General features: G+C 43.4%; 1 protein-coding gene across 3 annotated transcripts in view; it reads left to right on the forward strand.

Annotated features, from left to right (window-relative positions):
- ARMC8 (armadillo repeat containing 8) overlaps window positions 1–21,835 on the forward strand; it is a 129,200-nt gene that overhangs the window by 106,296 nt on the left and 1,069 nt on the right. For all 3 annotated transcript variants that reach the window (XM_073551558.1, XM_073551559.1, XM_073551560.1), the window contains 6 exons: window positions 5,885–5,977; window positions 6,047–6,196; window positions 8,265–8,360; window positions 9,023–9,118; window positions 18,605–18,677; window positions 20,037–20,130. In XM_073551558.1, the coding sequence (XP_073407659.1) occupies window positions 5,885–5,977; window positions 6,047–6,196; window positions 8,265–8,360; window positions 9,023–9,118; window positions 18,605–18,677; window positions 20,037–20,130 (602 nt within the window). The remainder of the gene's footprint in view (window positions 1–5,884; window positions 5,978–6,046; window positions 6,197–8,264; window positions 8,361–9,022; window positions 9,119–18,604; window positions 18,678–20,036; window positions 20,131–21,835) is intronic.

The raw sequence follows: 21,835 nt of genomic DNA on the forward strand, positions 1-21,835 counted from the left end.
GTCTGAATATCCAAGCAATAAATTTTGTATTTTTTTTCTGACAAAGAAAAATGGTCAAAATTAAAAATAAATAAATAAATAAACCCAGTGCTTTCAGACCTCAAATAATGCAAAGAAAACAAGTTCATAATCATTTAGAAACAACAATACTAATGTTTTAACTCGGGAAGAGTTCAGAAATCAATATTTTGTGGAATAACCGTGATTTTTAAAAACCGCTTTCAGGCGTCATGGCATGCTTGCCACCAGTTTTTCACACTACTTCTGGCGCAAAAATGTAAGCAGTTCTTCTTTGTTTGATGGCTTGTGACTATCCATAATCCTCGTGATTACATTCCAGAGGTTTTCAATGGGGTTCAGGTCTGGAGAATGGGCTGCCCATGACAGGGTTTTGTTGTGGCTGTCTCTTCATTTTTGTCAGAGCTGTATATTTTGCATAGAATAAGTAGATATAAAGATGTCAGTGACATTTATAATTATCACAGTGCTTGTTTAGCTTGCTGTACATGTAATTTAGTAATAAATACATTTCTGAAAACATTTTTCGTGGGATCCCCTGAAATTTTCTTAACCAGCAGATGGAAAGCAGACAGCTGGGGCAGATGTGTTTAGCCTGGGAAGGGGGTAATACACATGGAACTTCCCAGGCTATGAATATCAGCTCATAGCTGTATACTAAACCTTTACTGGTTTTAAAATGGGGGGACCCCCACAAAAAAATAAACTCCATTCATCTCGCTTACGTCAGCGCAAGCACCGTGACGTCAGCTTTTACAGACAGGAATTTTGTCATTTCAAACTAGTTTACAAAGTAATAAAGCAATCTTAAATACAGATATAGATAGATGATAGAAAGCAATATGTGAGTGAGATATCTAATCCATGTGTATTTTTGTATACATGTTTTTATCTAATAAATTAAAGAAATCAAAGAAAAAAAAAATGGCATGGGGTCGCCCTTATTTTTATTACCCAACTGAGAGAAAGCAGACCGCTGTGAGCTGGTGTTATTTTTCTGTGAAACATTTTTTTTTATGTATTTGAGTGTTCACTTTTCACACTAAATAACGCGTTGAATTCTCCAGCAGGTTTTTATGTTAGCATGGTAATTACTATGGTTTTTAGTTTTCTTGTATGTACGAAAATGTATTTTATATGGAAAAAAAAAATTTTTTTTTTTCTTTTTGCTCACTGGACTTTCATTTTTTTATTTTTTTTTATTTCTTTTGCAGACATTTTATATTTTTATTTCTTACATCATGTGTCCTCTAAGTGATCATACAAGGTCTCTGAGGGAACATTTTTTCCATTAACCCCTTCACAACCTTTGGCGTATATTTACATCAAAGGTAGTGTTCCTTCCTTTGATGCGGGCACGCCGAGCCCATATCTTTCCCCGCCCTTCATGGCTGATTTTAGTAAGCCGTTAAGTGCCTTTAACAGCCGCGGGTGTCTGTTAGCTTGTTAAATCTCACCGTCAATTACTCACAGCAATATTTAATATGCACCGGCCAGAAGCGCATCTTTAATCCCATCCATCGGCTCTCCCGTCATGTGAGCTTGGGGTGGGATTTTGCGTCGATTGGTTGTCATGGAATTTTTTTTCCCCTTTTTCCACTGCAATATATAGTAAAATCAATGGTGCTGTTCAACTCGTCCCGGAAAAAAAAAAGTCCTCAAAAAAGTGATGCCCCTTGGAAGAAGGTCCATATGTTATCGCCGGAAGCTGCTGGTCACACATGCACAGTCGCAGTAAATGGCTTGCAAGGCTGGAAACCATGTCTGTTGTTACTCTGCCCTGAATGCGGTTAGCAGCCCAGGCAAAAAAGAAAAGCTACCCAGAAAATAGAATTAAAAATATTATGAGCAAGGAAACATGTTCTAATTTCCATATCTGTTATTTTCTACCTGGGTTTATTTAGGAAAAACGTGTAGGTGACACATTCTCTTTTAGTTCCCAACCTCCACATCAGACTTCCCTAGACATGTCGTCGTCCTGCACCCTTGTTACGTGCCCCTGACACACAGTGGTTTTCTTAGATTAATGTGTCTACTCTGACGGACTGTGGGTTGGAGTCTTACGGAAAGATTATTTTTTTTCTTCCCCCCTCTAATGTTTCCTCTGGAAACCAAATTAACGTTGAGCTGCTTATCTGTATGAGAAATGAAGACAACATAATTGTATTGCAAGTAAATGAGGCCGCACTACGTGAAGCGTGCGCTGATCGCTGCTATCGCTGCAGTGTATTACCGGGAGATTGTAGAAATGCTCCGTGCCCCTGCAGCTGCGCCAAAGGGAGGAATTAATGAAAGCATCCAATGCGCCAGCACTTGCCTACCCTCTTTTAGTTTGACATGTCCCTGCAGAAGCCCACCCCATTAACATTAATGCTACAGTTTGTGTCCGCTCCCTATGCCGCGTCGTAAGGCTTGCAAATGAGATGATTTCTGATAACATTTAACAGAATCATCCCAAAGTGTATAATGTCATCGCAGTCGCCTACTGAGATACTATGGGGGAGCCCCAAATCCCTACATTTTGCTTATAATAGAAGACGATGACGGTAGAAGCAGCAGTGTTGCATGGAGGTTTTACAGGGAATGTTATATATTGTACCATATGTAGACAAATGGTATATAACACACATGCCTGTGTTCAGCCCTCCATGCGCTTTATAACGCTGTCACCTGGGCAGTGGTTCGGCCAGTAGTTATTTTGCCTCGCTCTTCCAGTTGAGCCCTTACAGACCTCCCTGATGGCGGCTTATCGCTAAAGTGATCAGTCATTTCATTATTAAAGGGACCAGATTTAATGGCACAGAGACTCTCTTGTACTCTGAGAGGTCTAGATGGCACATTAGCTAGCTACCTTTTATACAAAGTTCTTTACTTCCCTTCCCAGACACGGTATTAAAGGGGATTTCTGCTCTTCTTAAATTTACTGTTGGAAGTCTTTATAAAAGTAAAAAAAAAAACATAAATAAAAACTATACCTACCCCCCCACCCTCTGAGACTGGCGTGATGGGATTTGATGAGACTTGTTCTGTTTCTTTTATTTAATCGTCATACAGCCCCTCTTAATAAAACTAGAATTAAGTATATAACACGTTTCGTTTGAAAGACCTGTAGTCCTTGGTATAATCCCCTTCTCCCAGGACAGTGTGCGGTATACATGCACATACACCTCTGCTGGGTTTGATAGTAACATATACACTCACTGGCCACTTTATTAGGTACACCATGCTAGTAAGGGGTTGGACCCCCTTTTGCCTTCAGAACTGCCTCAATTCTTCGTGGCAGAGATTCAACAAGGTGCTGGAAGCATTCCTCAGAGATTTTTGACCATATTGACATGATGGCATCACACAGTTGGCGCAGATTTGTCGGCTGCACATCCCTGATGCGAATCTCCCGTTCCACCACATCCCAAAGATGCTCTATTGGATTGAGATCTGGTGACTGAGGAGGCCATTTGAGTACAGTGAACTCATTGTCATGTTCAAGAAACCAATCTGAGATGATTCGCGCTTTATGACATGGCGCATTATCCTGCTGAAAGTAGCCATCAGATGTTGGGTACATTGTGGTCATAAAGGGATGGACATGGTCAGCATCAATACTCAGGTAGGCTGTGGCGTTGCAACGATGCTCAATTGGTACCAAGGGGCCCAAAGAGTGCCAAGAACAAATTCCCCACACCATGACACCACCACCACCAGCCTGAACCGTTGATACAAGGCAGGATGGATCCATGCTTTCATGTTGTTTACGCCAAATTCTGACCCTACCATCCGAATGTCGCAGCAGAAATCGAGACTCATCAGACCAGGCAACGTTTTTCCAATCTTCTACTGTCCAATTTCGATGAGCTTGTGCAAATTGTAGCCTCAGTTTCCTGTTCTTAGCTGAGAGGAGTGGTACCCAGTGTGGTCTTCTGCTGCTGTAGCCCATCTGCCTCAAAGTTCGACGCACTGTGCGTTCAGAGATGCTCTTCTGCCTACCTTGGTTGTAACGGGTGGCAATTTGAGTCACTGTTGCCTTTCTATCAGCTCGAACCAGTCTGCCCATTCTCCTCTGACCTCTGGCATCAACAAGGCATTTCCGGCCACAGAACTGCCGCTCACTGGATTTTTTTTCTTTTTCGGACCATTCTCTGTAAACCCTAGAGATGGTTGTGCGTGAAAATCCCAGTAGATCAGCAGTTTCTGAAATACTCAGACCAGCCCTTCTGGCACCAACAATCATGCCACGTTCAAAGGCACTCAAATCACCTTTCTTCCCCATACTGATGCTCGGTTTGAACTGCAGGAGATTGTCTTGACCATGTCTACATGCCTAAATGCACTGAGTTGCCGCCATGTGATTGGCTGATTAGAAATTAAGTCTTAACACACAGTTGGACAGGTGTACCTAATAAAGTGGCCAGTGAGTGTACAGTGTATATATATTGTGCTTGGGTTTGAGTTGTACATTCCTGAGAGTGTGAGCGCCGTGGGGATGTGAGTTTTCTGACCCAACCTTTTTTTTTTTTTTTTCTTTTTGTTTTTTATAAATCACTGTACAAAGCAAAAAGTGATTTTGTTTTATGAAACTCCCATGAAATCCAGAGCTTAATTTCTGAATATTACAAAAGCATCTGGAAGAAAATGGGTTTGACAGTATGAAAAATTCACGACCCAGGTGAACCACACATCCCTGTGCTTTTTGGGAAGGAGCTGCAGGAATGACGCGTGTAGAGACCTCTAATGACTCCCCAGTGAGCACTATGACTACATCACCATCTTGTTTTCCATTATTACGAGTAACATTCATCATGAGACATCCTGTACTTTTGTTTTTATGATAAATTAAATTAGTGAATTGGGTAGGGAAAATTAATGGAAGCCATCTGCGTGAGTCAGCCGTTTCCCATTTAACCCTTTCGTTAGTGTGGGTTCATTTACTACAGTCTCGATGAGTATATGGACCAGTCCATGCTGCTGCTCTTATGAATGTATGCTGCATACAAAGCGGGACAGTGTGCATCATGTATTAGCGTCGCTTTACAATAAACTCCTGTTTCCTTACATCATTGCTGACCAATCCACATTGAGCATTAGTTGGATGGTAACCAGGTTACATCGAACGTAGACACAGATTTGAAGACCGATAGTTCAGCGTTCTCACACACTGGATAATGCCCATGGTTCATTCCTGCACAATTTCTATTACTTTTATCCCATTACCTATGGTATGAAAGTGTAGCTTCATTTTGAACATCATTTTGCAGGTTACCTCTGGATATCCATAGAGATCTACTTTAAACATGGTGACTTTTTATTAAGAAGTAAATTTGCAAAAACTTTTCCTTTTTTGTTACTTCAAAAAAATGCTAATCCAAAGCGGTATTCCGTTACTGCTGGCGATCCATCAGTAGCGACCTTTCAGCTTGGCCTGTAGCCCCACATGGCACTGGCCAGTTGTGCGTTGCTTTTTGTGTTATTTACATTGTTTGCTTTTAGAGTAAAGAAGACTTTAAGGCTGTGTGCCCACATTGCGTTTTTTAAGCATTTCCGCTGCGTTTTTGCCACTGCGGAAACGCTTAAACGCTAGTTAAAACGCATCCCATGCAATCCTATGGGATTCCACATTTGCTATGCCAATGCTGTGGATTTTTCCGCTGCGGAATTGCATTGCAGAAAAATCCGCAGCATGTCCATTAGTTTTGCGGAATTGCGGCGATTCCGCCGCCATAGGATTGCATTGAAACACTCACTTTATGCATGTTTTTAAAAAATAAATTCAAATCACTTTTTTTTTTCTCCTGTTTGAAGATAAAAGAAATCCCAAAAAAATTACACACGTAATATAGCTATGTCCAATGTCGTATTTTTCTGCCTGCAGCCGATTCTGGAGTCCGGAGCTATAGACCTGCTGTGTAGTCTGACGCTTAGTGAGAATCCAGCTCTGCGAGTCAATGGGATCTGGGCTTTAATGGTAAGTGTTTCTCATCACAAGCGAGTGACGAATTATTGCATTTTACCAACAATATGTTGTGTTTTCTAGAACATGGCGTTTCAAGCCGACCAGAAGATTAAATCAGACATTTTAAGAGGTTTGAGCACAGAACAATTGTTTCGACTACTCTCTGACTCGGATGTTAATGTGTTGATGAAAACATTAGGACTTCTCAGAAACTTGTTATCTACACGTCCTGTAAGTGTACCACCAAAATCTGTGTAATACGCCGCCAACTAGCTTTCTTTTGTTTAACCACTTAAATGCCGCTCAGAATCACAGTCGCACCTAAGGGGTTAGATCCTGAGCAAAGTCTGCCAGTAAGTTCTACATGACTTTAACTGGTTGGGGTGCTGATGTGTATGTCCCCACTTGCACCCCACCCCCCCCAACAAAAATAAATGCAAAAAGTAGCACAAATCATACCTCCACAGACAGAAATATATATAAAAAACAGTTATGGATCTCAGAAAATAGCTACAGGACTCCATTTTTTATTTTTTAACAAATGTGTATTAAAAAAACAACTCTGAAAATAAATGTGTGTGTGTTTATGTACAGTATATGTGTGAAAATGGTTACGTGTGTGTCGTTTTTCCCTGAAGATAAGACCTACCCCGAAAATAAACCCTAGCATAATTTTGCAGGATTTTTGGAGTACGCTTGAAATACAAGCTCTAGTAACAGTCAGGGCCGGCGTTGGGGGCGCCACTAAAGATACTTTAACTGCGGGAGTCTAGAGGAACTGAAGAGGCAGGCTGGTATGTGCAGATTGTGTGTATACATGTGGATGCGTAGTGTGTGTATATATACACTTGTGTGCGCGTGCAGTCTGTGTGCATGTCTGATGACATAATTTTATTTTTTTTATGATAAATGTGGATTGTTGTTCATGGAGAAAAAAAGACATCCCCAAAAATAGGCCTCCCGTCTTTCAGAGCAAAGAATAATATAATACCCGGTCTTATTTTTGGGGAAAAACAGTTTATATGTAAATATTTAAAGACTATACAGATTTAGTATTGCTGTAATCGTACAGACCTGAAGACTCAAGTTACTAGCTAACTTTTACCGCACATTGGATGCCTTAAAAAAAAAAAAAAAATGGCCCCGAAGCTAATGGGTTAATTACTTATTAATTTTTGCCATTTTTTTATTCCAGTATGGATCCTCCTTTCTGATAAGACATGATAATTAAATGTCTTATAAATATTAAAACATGGAAAAGACTAAATTACGTACCGGTAATATGATTTTCCAGAACTCATGACGGCACCACCTGAGAGAGGGGATCCACTCAAGGAGAGGAAGCCTACAGAATAAAAGGGCAAAACCTCTCCCCCTGAATCAGCTGGGTTACAGAGCATGAGAGAACCTCCATCAACAGTTAAACATCAACATAAATACCATTACCAACAACTTTTTTTTTCTTATACTTTGAACTACACCTACACTTCAGTTGGTGTACACCCATTATCTGTGATGGGGGGAGGTGTACTAGGGTGCTGTCATGGGTTCTACAAAATCCTATTACCAGCAAGTGAATTTGTCGTTTTCTTTCCCCCATGACAGCACCACCTAAGAGATTCATTGAGAATTGAATCCCCTTAGGGAGAGACCAGCACCTGTAGTACCTTGCTCCCAGAGGATAAATCTGTGGTGCAGGATAAATCAAGCCAATAGTGCTTATAGGATGTAGAAGGAGAGGGCCATGTTGCAGCCTTACATATATGATCAATAGAAACATATGCTTTCTTCATGCAGGAAGCTGCAGTGGCCCAAGTGGAGTGAGCCTTCAGGTCCCCTGGCACTACCCTATCACCTGAAGAATAGGATAAATTAATGGCCTCTCTGATCCAACCTGGAGATTTATTTTGTTTATTCTGCAATGGACACTGTGTGTGGGCTCACCATCAAGGACAGGAAACGGGGGGTTCCTCCCTTTTATTCTGTAGGTTTCCTGTCCATGAAGGGCGGATCCCCTCTCTCAGGTGGTGCTGTCATGGGTGAATGAAGAACGATTTCTAAGCAATTACATCTGTCCTACAATTAACACTATATGTATATTAGCAATGGATTCATTTCAGTGGATGTAATCTCATTACCTGAGGATATCCATGTGTTTTCATGCATGTGGTGTCTTTTTTAATTATTTCAGTCATTATGGTTATTTCTGCTAGGCTATGTATACAATGTAACTCTAGCACCTGCAGGCTTTTTCTTTCTAATTTTTTTTTTCATCTTTTTCTTTTTTGTGAACTTTAAGCATATAGACCAGATAATGAGCACGCATGGAAAGCAGATAATGCAAGCAGTGACCTTCATTCTAGAAGGGGAGCATAATATAGAGGTCAAGGAACAGGTATGTCATCAGTTTCCTGCCAACAGAGCCCATGCCAGACTATGAAGACCTTTTAAGAAATGTAATCTAAAGTAATAATTCAAGTGAGTGCATTCATTTTACTGGATAGGGTTAATAACATTGTGAGACCGTAGTAATGGCTCTTGACTACTGGCTAGGATTTTGCAGTTCAGTCCTATTGACAGTAAAGAGGTTTACTTATTATCGTAAATGGTTACATTGTAAAGTGCTTGTAAAAAAAAAAAAACTTTGCCATTTACTGCTTATTAAAAATTATTCTGTTTTAGCTTCAGCTTGTTAGTTACCAGCCAATTTGCAATCTGTCAAAGGTGGCCGATATCCTAGGCAAGGAGCGCCTTTGCAAGCTCTTTGCTACAGAGCTTGTAGCGCTGCTCTGAAGCTGTCCAGATTCTTGGACCTGGCCAACAAATATTCATGTGCTCCCCTGGTGCTGCAGAGGTAAAGTTGCCTCTGCTAGCAGCATTGGTAGAGTGCAAAGTTTAGGACAGTACAATAATGCTGTTGGTCAAAGCAATCGATCATTATGGAGCACATTGCCCCTGGGAAGCAGTAAGGCAGGGGATCAGTACACTCCTGAAGAAGATATCACAGGAACAAAACTGGAAAAAGCTTTACCTTTACCTACATTGTTTGTATTTCAGACATTATGCATCCTTGCAAACATTGCTGATGGAACAACGGCTAAGGACCTCATCATGACAAATGATGATATCCTACAGAAAATCAAGTATTACGTGGTAAGTAACATACTTGGGTAATCTTCCCTCAAAGCGCTTCATTATTATACCAGGAATGCTCTGTTCACTTTTACAGTGTGGCTTCCAATTATAGCACAAGCCACAAAGTAATGCCGGCATGCGTCACCCTCACCACCACCCCCCGCTCTGTGTGGCATGCTGAAGGCTGCCAGAACTCACAGGTAATGACGGCGCCCTTCGCTAACGTTATGGGCTCAATACGCTGGGAGGATTGCATTCACAACACAATTAGTGAGCAGACTCTGGACTTTGCCATAAGCCTCAGATCTGTCATCAGGGCTCAGGTGTAAGGCTTTCTAAATTCCCTATTTAAAAAAGAGAAGAAAAAATCTAGAGCATTCTCTTCTGAATCTGACATTTCTCTTATCAGAAGGGGAATATCTCAGTGAGTCTTCATCCTTATCCACCTCGGGCAGGGACATGGGGGGCAGACCATGTTTTTTTCCAGTGGAAGATACAGATAGACTAGTTAATGTTGTTAGGTCAACAATGGGCTTAAGAGGAGAATATGGCTAAATCCCTAGAAGATGTGATATTTGGAGGGTTAAGGGCATGTCACACTAAGAGATATCGCTAGCAATATCGCTATAACTAGTGACGTTATAGCGATATTGCTAGCGATATCGCTATGTGTGATACTTACCTACGACCGGCTCCCCCGCTGGTTATCGCTGATCGCGCGAGAACGTCCTGGACTGTTTCTCGTCGTCAGCTTCCTGCGGCGCTTCCTGCTGTGAGGACGAGCGACGCGTGGAGCCGGGCGGGAAGACGCAGGATCGCCGCGTCTGACAGGTAAGTAGCGATCCCCGTCCCCAGCGATGTCGCTGGTGAGATCTGCCTGTGTGGCAGCTCACTAGCGACCACTTAGCGATGTACCAGCGATCCTGACCACGTCATATCGCTGGTCGGGATCGCTGGTACATCGCTAAGTGTGACAGTACCTTTAGAGCAGAGAATGAAACTTACCTTTCCTGTTAATAGTAAGATCCAGGCACTCATTAACAAAGAGTGAAAAAAAAACCTGAGAAAACCGATGCCTTGCCCTCATTTTCAAAAAGGAGATATCCTTTGTACGAGGAGAAGGACTCAAAGCTATGTGATAAGTTCCCTAGGATTGATGGGGCTGTATCAAAATCCTCAAAGGTTGACCTTACCTGTTGAACATTCTGGGATACTAAAGGTACTGTCACACTTAGCGATGTGCAAATATAAAAAGAGAGAAGCCAGCGCTGCCGGTGGTCAGAACGCATAACATGAAGTGCAATGCACATATTAACATCTAACTGTATTCAATATGAGACATTTGGCAAAATATTGATCAATAAATTGAGCCACCCCACCACGCCAAGGCAATCTCATGTGGGGGGTCCTACTCTACATTTTTATTATTCACTGTGCCATTACGGCCTCCTGAATATTTTAAAAGCAAGACCATATCTATTGCAAATGTACCTGAAACATGTCTGAATCGCTCCCGTGCAGCCAGATGAAACAAGTGCAGATAAAGGCCAACCAGGTCTGAACACAGACATCTCAGGTTAAACCTCCACACACTGCCCGACCAGCAAACACAGATGAAGGGCGATGCAGGCTCAGACACAGGTGCACAAATTAAATAAAGCCGGGGGCAGGGCGGGGCTGCTGTGTGTGTGCACAGCAGCCTAGATCCATCACAATGAACACAGCAAATATAGCGAACACAGCAAAAATGGCGAACATAACCCAGCGCGCACGGCAACAGTGGTGGTCAGCCACGACGCAATATGCAAATATAAAAAGAGAGAAGCCAGCGCTGCCGGTGGTCAGAACGCATAACATGAAGTGCAATGCACATATTAACATCTAACTGTATTCAATATGAGACATTTGGCAAAATATTGATCAATAAATTGAGCCGCCGCACCAAGGCAATCTCATGTGGGGGGTCCTACTCTACATTTTTATTATTCACTGTGCCATTACGGCCTCCTGAATATTTTAAAAACAAGACCATATCTATTGCAAATGTACCTGAAACATGTCTGAATCGCTCCCATGCAGCCAGATGAAACAAGTGCAGATAAAGGCCAACCAGGTCTGAACATCTCAGGTTAAACCTCCACACACTGCCCGACCAGCAAACACAGATGAAGGGCGATGCAGGCTTAACACAGGTGCACAAATTAAATAACACCTTAGCGATGTACCAGCGATCCCGACCAGCGATATGACGCAGTCAGGATCGCTGGTACATCGCTAAATGGTCGCTAGTGAGCTGCCACACAGGCAGATCTCACCAGCGACATCGCTGGGGCCGGGGGTCGCTACTTACCTGTCACACTAGGCGATCCTGCGTCCTCCCGCCCGGCTCCACGCTCGTCGCTCGTCTATCCACAGGAAGCGCCGCAGGAAGCTGATGACGAGAAGCAGTCCTGAACGTTCTCGCGCGATCAGCGATAACCAGCGGGGGAGCGGATCGTAGGTAAGTATCACACACAGCGATATCGCTAGCAATATCGCTATAACGTCACAAGTTATAGCGATATTGCTAGCGATATCGCTTAGTGTGACAGTACCTTTAGAGATCCCTTTGAAAAAAAAAAAAAGCGGATGGATATCTGAAACATACGTGGGAAGCAGCAACACGGGGTCTGAAGCCAGTGATTGCTGGAACCTGCACCGCCCTTTCCCTTATGATCTGGATGTAACACGTGAAGGAACAGCTCAGAAATAAAACTCCACGGATAAGATTTTGGCCAACCTGACTTTATTATAAGGCCAGGTTCACATAGCGTTAACACAGCCCATTCAACGCATAGCGTTGACGGGCTGCGTTAACGCTATAGCATAAAGCGATATGCGGTGACGGAGTCTCGGACGCTGCAGCCCACATCCGAGGCTCCGTCAGTGAATGACGGCACGTCGCGAACGCGTGCCGCTTTACGGCATGTGTCGCGATGCGCCACATGATGGGGGTCTATGGCAGCGTTAACGGACTGCCATAACGCAGTGTGACCCCAGCCTTAGGAGCCACAGCATTTCTGGCACACACTTCTGCACACTCTGTGCGGCTAGTAACTAGGTTTGCTGGTTTGTCAAATGCGGCAAGATGGGCTTTGTGGCTCTGTCCATGAGACCGTCAGTCTAAAAACAAACAATGCTCTATCCTGTGTGATGGCCAATTTTTGTTCGGGAAGAAATTGGACGATATCTTTAGGGCGGCACGGTGGCTCAGTGGTGTCCAGTGTTGTCCTGGGTTCGAATCCCACCAAGGACAACATCTGCAAGGAGTTTGTATGTTCTCCCCGTGTTTGCGTGGGTTTCCTCCGGGTACTCCGGTTTCCTCCCACATTCTAAAGACATACTGATAGGGAATTTAGATTGTGAGCCCCATCGGGGACAGTGATGATAATATGTGCAAATTGTAAAGCGCTGCGGAATATGTTAGCGCTATATAAAAATAAAGATTATTATTATTATTATTAGGGGCTTTCCTGAGTTCACAGGTTACACAAGGAAGACTTCCTTTCAGAGGAAATCGTGTAACAGGGGACGTCCTCTGGGGGAGAGAAGAAAGTGGGAGTTCAAAAGTAGGAAAGAGCCCGGATTTATGTTAGGCGTTCCCTCTTCAGCATCCAAAAAGTCCTGTTCAATGACACCAGACTCTGAATAGAGGGAAGGCTTTCCATCTTCATCCAGACATGGGAGAACATCTTTCAGCTGCTGTATTCTGGACCTAATCAGGAAAGGTCTAAAAATAGTTTTATCATCTTCTGTGTCAGACCTTTGTAGTGACACACCCCAGGAAGTAATCAGAAGAACAGCTATCCCTACAGACTGAGATCTCGGACTTGGTGGGGAAACAGGTTCTGTGCGAGGTTCCAGAGGAAGAAAAGGGAAGGGGATTTCAATCCCCCCTCTTTTTGTTAAAAAAAAAACCAAAAAAAAAACTTCATTCAGAACCATCATCAATATGAAGAACCTCAACTGATGGATAAAAAAGATCAGACCTTCAAGATCGGATCGGTGAGCACAGCCATAAAACTGCTGTTTCACAATTGTTTCATGGTGGTCGTCGACTTAAATGATACTTATCACATCCCGATTCATCCTGGCCATCAGAGGTACCTGAAATTGGTCCTTGTACGTACAGGGGGAAATCAAGCATTACCAATTCAGTTTAGTTTCAGTGGCTCCAAGGATCTTCACCAAGATAATGGCTGAAATGACTACCTACCTTTACATCCGGAACACCATTATCGTTCCTTACCTGGATGACTTCCTTATAGTGGGGAAATCTGAGAATCACTGTGCAACACAACTGAGAAATGTAAGAGTTATACTAGAAGATCTTAGCTGGATGGTGAACACTCATAAGTCGAGGCAAAAACCTGTAAGAGTACAGTAATTCCTGTGCCTCATTCTAAATTCTGAATTTAAGGCTTGTCTCTTACCCGAAGAGAAAATAGACAAAGTAGTAAACCTTGCCTCGGCAGTGATAGAACCTCCAAAAATGACCCTAAGGCTGGTTTCACATTTGCGTTTTTTAGCGCTGGAAAAAAACGCATATGTGCGCATGCGTTTTTTCCCCTATATTTAACATGGGTGCGCATACCTGCGCGCTTGTAAGCGCATGTATGCGATTTTCATGTGCTGCGTTTTTTGGGGTGTGCGTCTATTTTCCAGACGCAGCATGTTGCATTTTTTGGCCCTGCAAAAAAGCGCATGCGCACGTTTTGCGCTAAAAATGGCCATTATAGCCTATGGATGCGCATATGTGCGCACTGGCATGCTCATGTATGCGTTTTTTTGCATATGCGTTTTTTTTTTTTAACCATGGAATTTAGGGGTTTGGGTTAGAGTTAGGGTTAGTTAAGGGGGTTTAGGGTTAGGGTCAGGGTCAGGGTTAGGGTTGGGGTTTGGGTCAGGGTTAGGGTTAAGTATGGTTTGGTTAAGGGTTAGGGTCAGGGTTAGGGTCAGGATTAGGGTTAAGTATGGTTTGGTTAAGGGTTAGGGCCAGGGTTAGGGTTAGGGTCAGGGTTAGGGTTAGGGTCAGGGTTAGGGTTAAGTATGGTTTTGTTAAGGGTTAGGGTCAGGGTTAGGGTCAGGCTTAGGGTTAAGGGTTAGGGTCAGGGTTAGGGTTAGGGTCAGGGTTAGGGTTAAGTATGGTTTTGTTAAGGGTTAGGGTCAGGGTTAGGGTCAGGATTAGGGTTAAGTATGGTTTGGTTAAGGGTTAGGGTCAGGGTTAGGGTTAGGGTCAGGGTTAGGGTTAAGTATGGTTTTGTTAAGGGTTAGGGTCAGGGTTAGGGTCAGGATTAGGGTTAAGTATGGTTTGGTTAAGGGTTAGGGTCAGGGTCAGGGTCAGGGTTAGGGTTAAGTATGGTTTTGTTAAGGGTTAGGGTCAGGGTTAGGGTTAGGGTCAGGGTTAGGGTCAGGGTTAGGGTCAGGGTTAGGGTCAGGGTTAGGGTTAGGGTTAGTTAGGGTTTAGGGTTTGGGTTAGGGTTAAGTATGATTTGGTTAAGGGTTAGGGTCAGGGTCAGGGTTAGGGTTAGGGTTAGTAAAGTCATGGTTTGGGTTAGTGTGAGGGGCCACCTAATGTTGGAAAAAACGCAAACGCGGTAAAAACGCACTAAAAACGCATACAAACGCATAAAAACGCTGCGTTTTTTTCATGCATGCTCATAAAAATGCTTGAAAAAAACGCAGCAGTTGTATGCTTTTGTATGCGTTTTTTCAATGCGTTTTTTTGCGGGAAAAACGCGCTGCAAAAAAAAGCAAGTGTGAAACTAGCCTTAGGAAGGCAGTGTCCCGGTTAGGAACCCTAACATTCTGCATCCCAGCAGTGACATGGGCCCAGCTCCACACGAGGCAGCTTCTATGGGAAATTCTGTCTGCACAGTGGTTGCTAAAAGGACATGGTGAGCAAATAGGGCAAACCTAGGATCAGGGGTCCAATGCTTAAAATCGGTAAGCAATATGGTCACAACAGATTCAAGCAATTTTGGTTGGGGGGGGAGGGCACTCCTCAGGGATTGTACAATTCAGGATTCTTGGTCACTCTTCAAGAGGGATCAATCGTCAAACCTGAAAGAACTGTGGGCTGTAGAAAGAGAGCTAACGGGCTATCTTCCTTCCCTCCTTGGTCCCCACGTCCGTGTCATGTCAGACCACTAGGGAGGAACAAGGAAGGAAAGGAAGGAAATATTTCACAGTTGATATGTTAGAGTACATATCTTTAACTAGTAAGTGGAGGAAAGCCCAGTCCTTGTTAGTTGTTTGTAGCCTTTCAGGGTAGCAGAAAGTGGTACGGTGTATCCAAATGTACCATTGCAAGATGGATCAGGGACGCCATTCATTTATCCTATTCTGCTAGCGGTGCTCTGGTTCCTGATGGCATCAAGACTCACTCCACCAGAACTGTGGCGACCTTTTGGACAGAGAAAACTGAGGTATCCATTGTCAGATTTGTAAGGCTACTTCCTGGTCTTCACCCTCTACTTTCTTTAGGAACCTCCCTAAAGTGTTTCATTTCTCCATAAATTTCTCAGGTGTGTTGTCACGGGTGAAGGGAAAACACCAAGGTTACTTACATGTGGCCAGTTTTCCAGAACCCATGACCGCACCCATATCCCCCCCCCCCCTTTTCTCACCATATATGGGTGTGCACTATAGATTGGATGTGGTGTCGGTTATGTATATAATGTTGTAGGAGGTCTTCTCATGATCTGTAACCCAACTGATGTGTGGGAGAGGTGCCACCCAGAGGCGTAGCTAGGGTTTTGATTCGTCGGGGGGGGGTGAAGCTTCTGAGTGGGCCTTAAAAAGGTAACCTTGATTACAACTGGGTGACACAATAGTGGAGGAGAACCTCAGCAAATGACTGCATTGTTGCTGATAAATAATCTCTATACAAAGACCAACATTGATATTACCGCCATATGGTCAGTGGTAGATACCAGTCTTGCAGAACATATAAGTGATTACAGCAGAGTTACAGATAGGGTTTTACAGCTGACGTTCTTTCTGATGGAGTTGTTCACTTTTCCATTCTTTTCCATCTGTCCCAGACCGACACAACTTCTTCCACCCAGAACTCGTCTGCAGAGATTACAACAAAGACACATCACTTCTCATATTTTCAGCATGTCACAATCTATTCCCAACCTGCACAAACTTCTCATCCTACTGGTACCCCAATGCTGCTGCCGTATATGTCCCTATTACTGCACCTATTGTGTGGTTCTTTGTGCCCTCTAAATTCTAAAGCAACTCACTAGAATATAGTAATGACAGGTGCAAGTGCCCTAGAAAACAGTGCCTACAATTTGCCCCCTAGAAAGTAATAGTGCTCTGTGTGCCCCTTTGATAGGCACAGTACCTGCGTTCCCCTATAACAATGCGTGCCCACTTAACATTAAATAATGTCCCGAGTCTCCCCCCTGGACAGCTCCCCTATACACAGTATGATGCTTTCTTATACATATATGATGCCTCCTCACTGTAATGTACCCCCACACAGTATACTGACCCTTTAGTAGCCCCTGTGTGATGGCCCCTTCACTGTAATCCCCGCACTGTATGATGGCCCCTAGATGGCCTCCGTATAGTATAATGTACCAGCTAGTCCTCAGTATAGTATAATGTGCTCCCCATAGGCCTGTACAGTATAATGCGCTTCCACATAGGCCTGTACAGTATAATGCACCCCCATAGGCAGCCAGAACTCTATAATGCACCCCCATAGGCAACCAGAACACTATAATGCACCCCCATAGGCAGCCAGAACAGTATGTTGCACCCCCATAGGCAGCCAGTATAGTATAATGCACCCTCATAGGCTGCCTGTACAGTATAATGCAACCCCATAGGCTGCCAGTTCAGTATAATGCACCCCCATAGGGTGCCAGTACAGTATAATTCACCCCCATAGGGTGCCAGTACAGTATAGTGCACCCCCATAGGGTGCCAGTACAGTATAGTGCACCCCCATATGCTGCCAGTACAGTATAATGCACCCCCATAGGCTGCCATTACAGTATAATGCACTCCCATAGGCTGCCAGTACAGTTTAATCCACCCCCATAGGCTGCCAGTACAGTATAATGCACCCCCATAGGCTGCCATTTCAGTATAATGCACCCCCATAGGATGCCAGTACAGTATAATGCACCCCGATGGAAAAAAAATAAATCCAATACTCCCCTCTCTTCCTCTTTGTTCCCGCGGTGCTCTGAGTGCCCGCTCATCTCCTGACAGTGGGCGCTGAGTACTGAAGCCATTGCGACCCTCTGTCAGTGTCAGCGTCGGTGATGTCAGACGCTGAGAGGGGATCATGGGAGAGGGAGCGTAACGCTCCTTCTCATCAATGCGGTCAACTGTATCGGCATCCAGCTGATACAGCTGACCCTGCGATGACGAGCGGGGGGCCTACTGCTGGCACCGGGCCTCCCACCGCCTCCTCAGGGGTTCCATAGCGGCCGGGAGGCAGAACAGGGAGATCGATTCTCCCTGCTCTGCCGCAGAGTGTAACTGTATTGACGCGATACAGTTGCATAGCGTAGCTCCGGGTGGGCCCCAGAGTGCGGGGCCCAGGGCCACCGCCCCCTCTGACCCCCTCCCCCCCCTGGTAGCTAGGCTACTGGTGCGACCCTTTTATTTCCATAGGTTTCTTGTCATTGGTGGGTGGATGCCTCTCTGGTGTGCTGTCATGGGTTCTGGAAAGAAAGGCTACTGGTAAGTAACCTTGGTGTTTTATGCCCACAGAACAATTACACTGATACTCGTTCTGTACATGGAAGTGAAGTCTGCCTGTCTACATAGGTTAATAGGTGCCTCTTACCGTTAGGACAGGTTGATATTAGTAAGTCAGTCGTGAGAAGATGATTATTTAGGCAACTGCCATAAATACTGAGAGTAATGAACCTTTAACAAGGGAGTATCGGAGTTTTCCTGAAAGAGAACTGGTAATCTGAAACACTCCTGCTTTTCCAAAAAAGTATATTTTAAAGATCTGGCTGGGGACTATTGCCGGAGACCAAACTAGTTCGGCTTTTCCCAGCACAGGTGCAGGTGATTGCCAGGTCTCTCCCTTTGGACGCATGAAGTCAAGACCTGTCAATCACTTAGACCAGAGCCAGACTAATCTGTTCTCTAGCTATAGTCCCTGGCCAGATCTTGAAAGTGTGTATTTTCTCTGAAACGCCGGAACATTTCAGAGAAAAGTATACCTGGCTGCAGTCGTGCAGCGTGTCTGATTAATGCTTTTCGCAGTTTGGGCAGCATGAATCAGATGACAGGTTCCCTTTAAGTATTGTGATTTTTCTCAGTTTTTGTTAGACGCCAGCACTGTATATGATTTGTGTTTTGATTTAAATATAACCTTTCTGTGCAATTATCGGTTCCCCCTAAGTAGTTTATAAAAAGCAAAATGTGAAGCATTTGGAAACACTTGCTCATACGTTCTGGTATTCTGCTCCCTCTTCTCAGGGTCATTCCAACCTGAAGCTTCAGCTGGCTGCAATGTTCTGCATAGCAAACCTCACATGGAATGAAGACGAAGGTAATGAAAACCACCTTAGTCATTCTCACTGTTTTAGGTCCCATCACATGTCCGTGTTTCCAGTGCATATGGCATACATTTTTTTTCACGAATGCCACATGTTCTCTTTATAACCTATGCTGCACATGTTCATATTTTTTACATGGATCGCGTGTCCGTGTAAGTCACACAGACATGTCCATTTTTTTCTGGCAGCACAGATGATAAAGCCAATACAGGTCTATGGGTCCGTGAAAAACACGAACAGCACATGGATGGCATCAGTGTCCCATCCGTGTGCTGTAAAGGTTTAACATTGCAAAGTCTAGGAGAAGCTTTGTAATTTCTTTCTTTCGTTATCCATACCGGAAAAATACTGATGGCACACTGATCCAAATGCTGATGACACCGGTACTATTTTTTCCAGGACAGGTTTTATACAGATGTGTGAATGGGGCCTTACAGAAGGCGCATAGGAGGTCTCTGTACACTGTGGTATCATTCAGATTCATGTAAAACAGTATGCAATCAGCTGCTGCACTAGGCAATCAGCTGCTGCACTAGGCAATAAGCTGCTGCACTCCCTTAAATATTGGCTGCAGGTAGGCAGAACGTACAGCACATCGTTTTCTGTAAACCATTTGGTCAGTCAGTCCATAGACACTGTCTGGTTTAATGCTGAGGTTTGTCACGCTACAGTCTTGTATAAATTATTACTTTTTACCTTATGGCTCATTCAAACATCTGTGCAAAACAGTCCGAGGCCAGACTGCTAATGCATAGACTGGCCACGGCTCTAGCGACCCGAGCTTGTCCGCTCCATAGAAATACATGAAGCTGTTCTGTTCGAGAGCACTGCAGCCAATCTCGGACTGATTTGCATGGATGTCTGAATGAGCCCTCATCTTCAAGATTGTGCACCAATGTCGGAATGGGTCCAAAAGTGTCTAAATAAACACATCAGAAATGTGGTGCAAGTCCTGAAAGACAGTTTTCACTTTTGGTGCAAATTATACCAGAATTCTGTCACATCTGGCTTGAGCAATCTCCCCCACTGTCTGCTGATAAAACAATACTGTAGCTACGCAGACCGCATGGAATATCCCATCTTTTGTCTATAGACCTGAAATATATAGAGATTTACTAATAATTTTGAAAAACCTCTTGATGGCTCTGCAAGGAGAAAATGCCAATGACAGCTGAAAGTCCACCAAGTCCCTCAACCGTAAAAACTTTTCATCTGTTCCTTGAACATGTCAGGCGTTTCTTAAAGTGATAGCTATTCTTTAATTATACCCAGAGTAGATCACTGGACCCCATAAGTGTGCAAAACATCTGCTAATCTCATTAGAACTGTTTTTGGTTTTCTTGCTCTGGAAGGTTCACAAGAACGACAAGACAAGCTCCGTGAAATCGGAATTGTTGAAATCCTCCATAAGTTGAGTCAGTCAACAGATCCAAACCTATGTGACAAGTAAGTAGCTCTGGCATAGTCCAGCTGTACTTATAATAGATGCTCATTCATCTTACAGAGGTTGTTTCCTTTCAATTAATTGTATCCCTGAGTTTGCTGAAAAACAATAGTGGGCTTTACTAACCTTCACCGGCAAGTCTCTGCCGCTGTTCACAGTGTTTGGCATTGGCTGCAGCTCTGACATCGCATCGACAACGCGACAGTCGATCTGTGAGCTCAGCAGCTCTGAATGGGGCGTTCTGACTCCAAGCGAACACTCCACTTAAGCTGTTGAGCTCAATAATTGGCTGATGCGCAATGGTGACGTCAGTACCACAGCCAGTGCTAGACACCAGGAACACCGGCTGAGATTTACCGATGGACCCAGGGAAGGCAAGTACAGCACAGTTTTGTTTTGCTTTGTTTTTTTTTTAGTAGTAAACTGCAACCAAGGGAGAAATTTAACTACAGGGGAATAATCCCTTTAATGATGGCCATTTAATGCTAGATGCACAATATAGAAAGATACATTTTCTTATAGCTGTAAATCATGATTGGATCTCTATACACAGATTTGTTCTATAAGAAGCTTGTTTCATGTAATTAAAATTTCTATCCCAATTATGTTTTTTATTTTTTTACCATGAATGTGGAAAACATGCAGTAAAATAATGGACACGTTGGCTTACCGCTATCTGGAGGCCTCTACATTTTTGATGTAGGGCAGGGAATATATCAGAAAGTGACACCATATCCTGATTGCTGCCTTGGTGGCACGATTTTGTAAATCCCTTTAAAAACATCCACCGTGTAGGTACGGCGAATAAGTGCTCTTCATGTATGGAGCAGGCTCTGGCGCTGCACACATTCCCTAGTGCATGGGTGCCAGTTGTGTTATACAGACAGCCAGGACCTGTGAGCCCCTGCAATGTATCCTTAATGGTCTACTGAAGTCCACTGTGACTTCTATGTTAGTGCACCCTTGAAGGAGATTGTCAATTTTACAGTACCCTGCAATATAAAGTATAACAGTCTACAGGCAATCAAGCGATTGCAGGTTTTAGTTAAAAAAACAAAAAAAAAAAAACCTAAAACTCAGCAAATAGAAATCAGTCTCCTTTTCCCCAAACGTAAATTGAAAAGTTTAAAAGGTAACATATTTTGTATCGCTACATGCGTAATTGACCAAACAAATAGAATATTTATTTCATGTGGTGAATGCTGAATAAGAAAATCTAAATCTTTCAAGATATTGTTAAAACTTTTTTTTTTTTTTTTTTTTTAATTCCATCCCACTTTGAATTTTTTGCCGAAACAGAATCTCAAACAGCTATATACATGGAAAAATAAAAAAGCTATGGCTCTTGAAAGGAAAGGAGAAAGCAAATTAAACTATAAATGATTGTATCTCAAGGTGTTAAAATGTAGGATTTGTAGACCGCAGGGTACACCAAAATTTCACTGAGGATCTGTCATTTGCTCAAAAATAGCAAATCAAATACCTTCTAAAAACCTCTGAGCTCCTATGATTCTCTCTTTTTTCCTTTTTGCAATGCGTCACTACATTGCACAAATATTCACATTTGTTTCTTCTGGGGCACAGTATGTGAATTCTCTCCTATGTAGTCCAGCTAGGTGTTTCTTCTCTGGGGGCATGCACTTTCACTCCTAGATGTTGTCAGTCAGTTCAGCAGCTGATCTAGCAGTCTAGGAAGCTGTTAAGCTG

The sequence above is a fragment of the Dendrobates tinctorius genome, unplaced genomic scaffold, assembly GCF_039654945.1.
Source record: "Dendrobates tinctorius isolate UK_male_01 unplaced genomic scaffold, ASM3965494v1 ptg000177l, whole genome shotgun sequence".
NCBI lineage: Eukaryota > Metazoa > Chordata > Amphibia > Anura > Dendrobatidae > Dendrobates > Dendrobates tinctorius.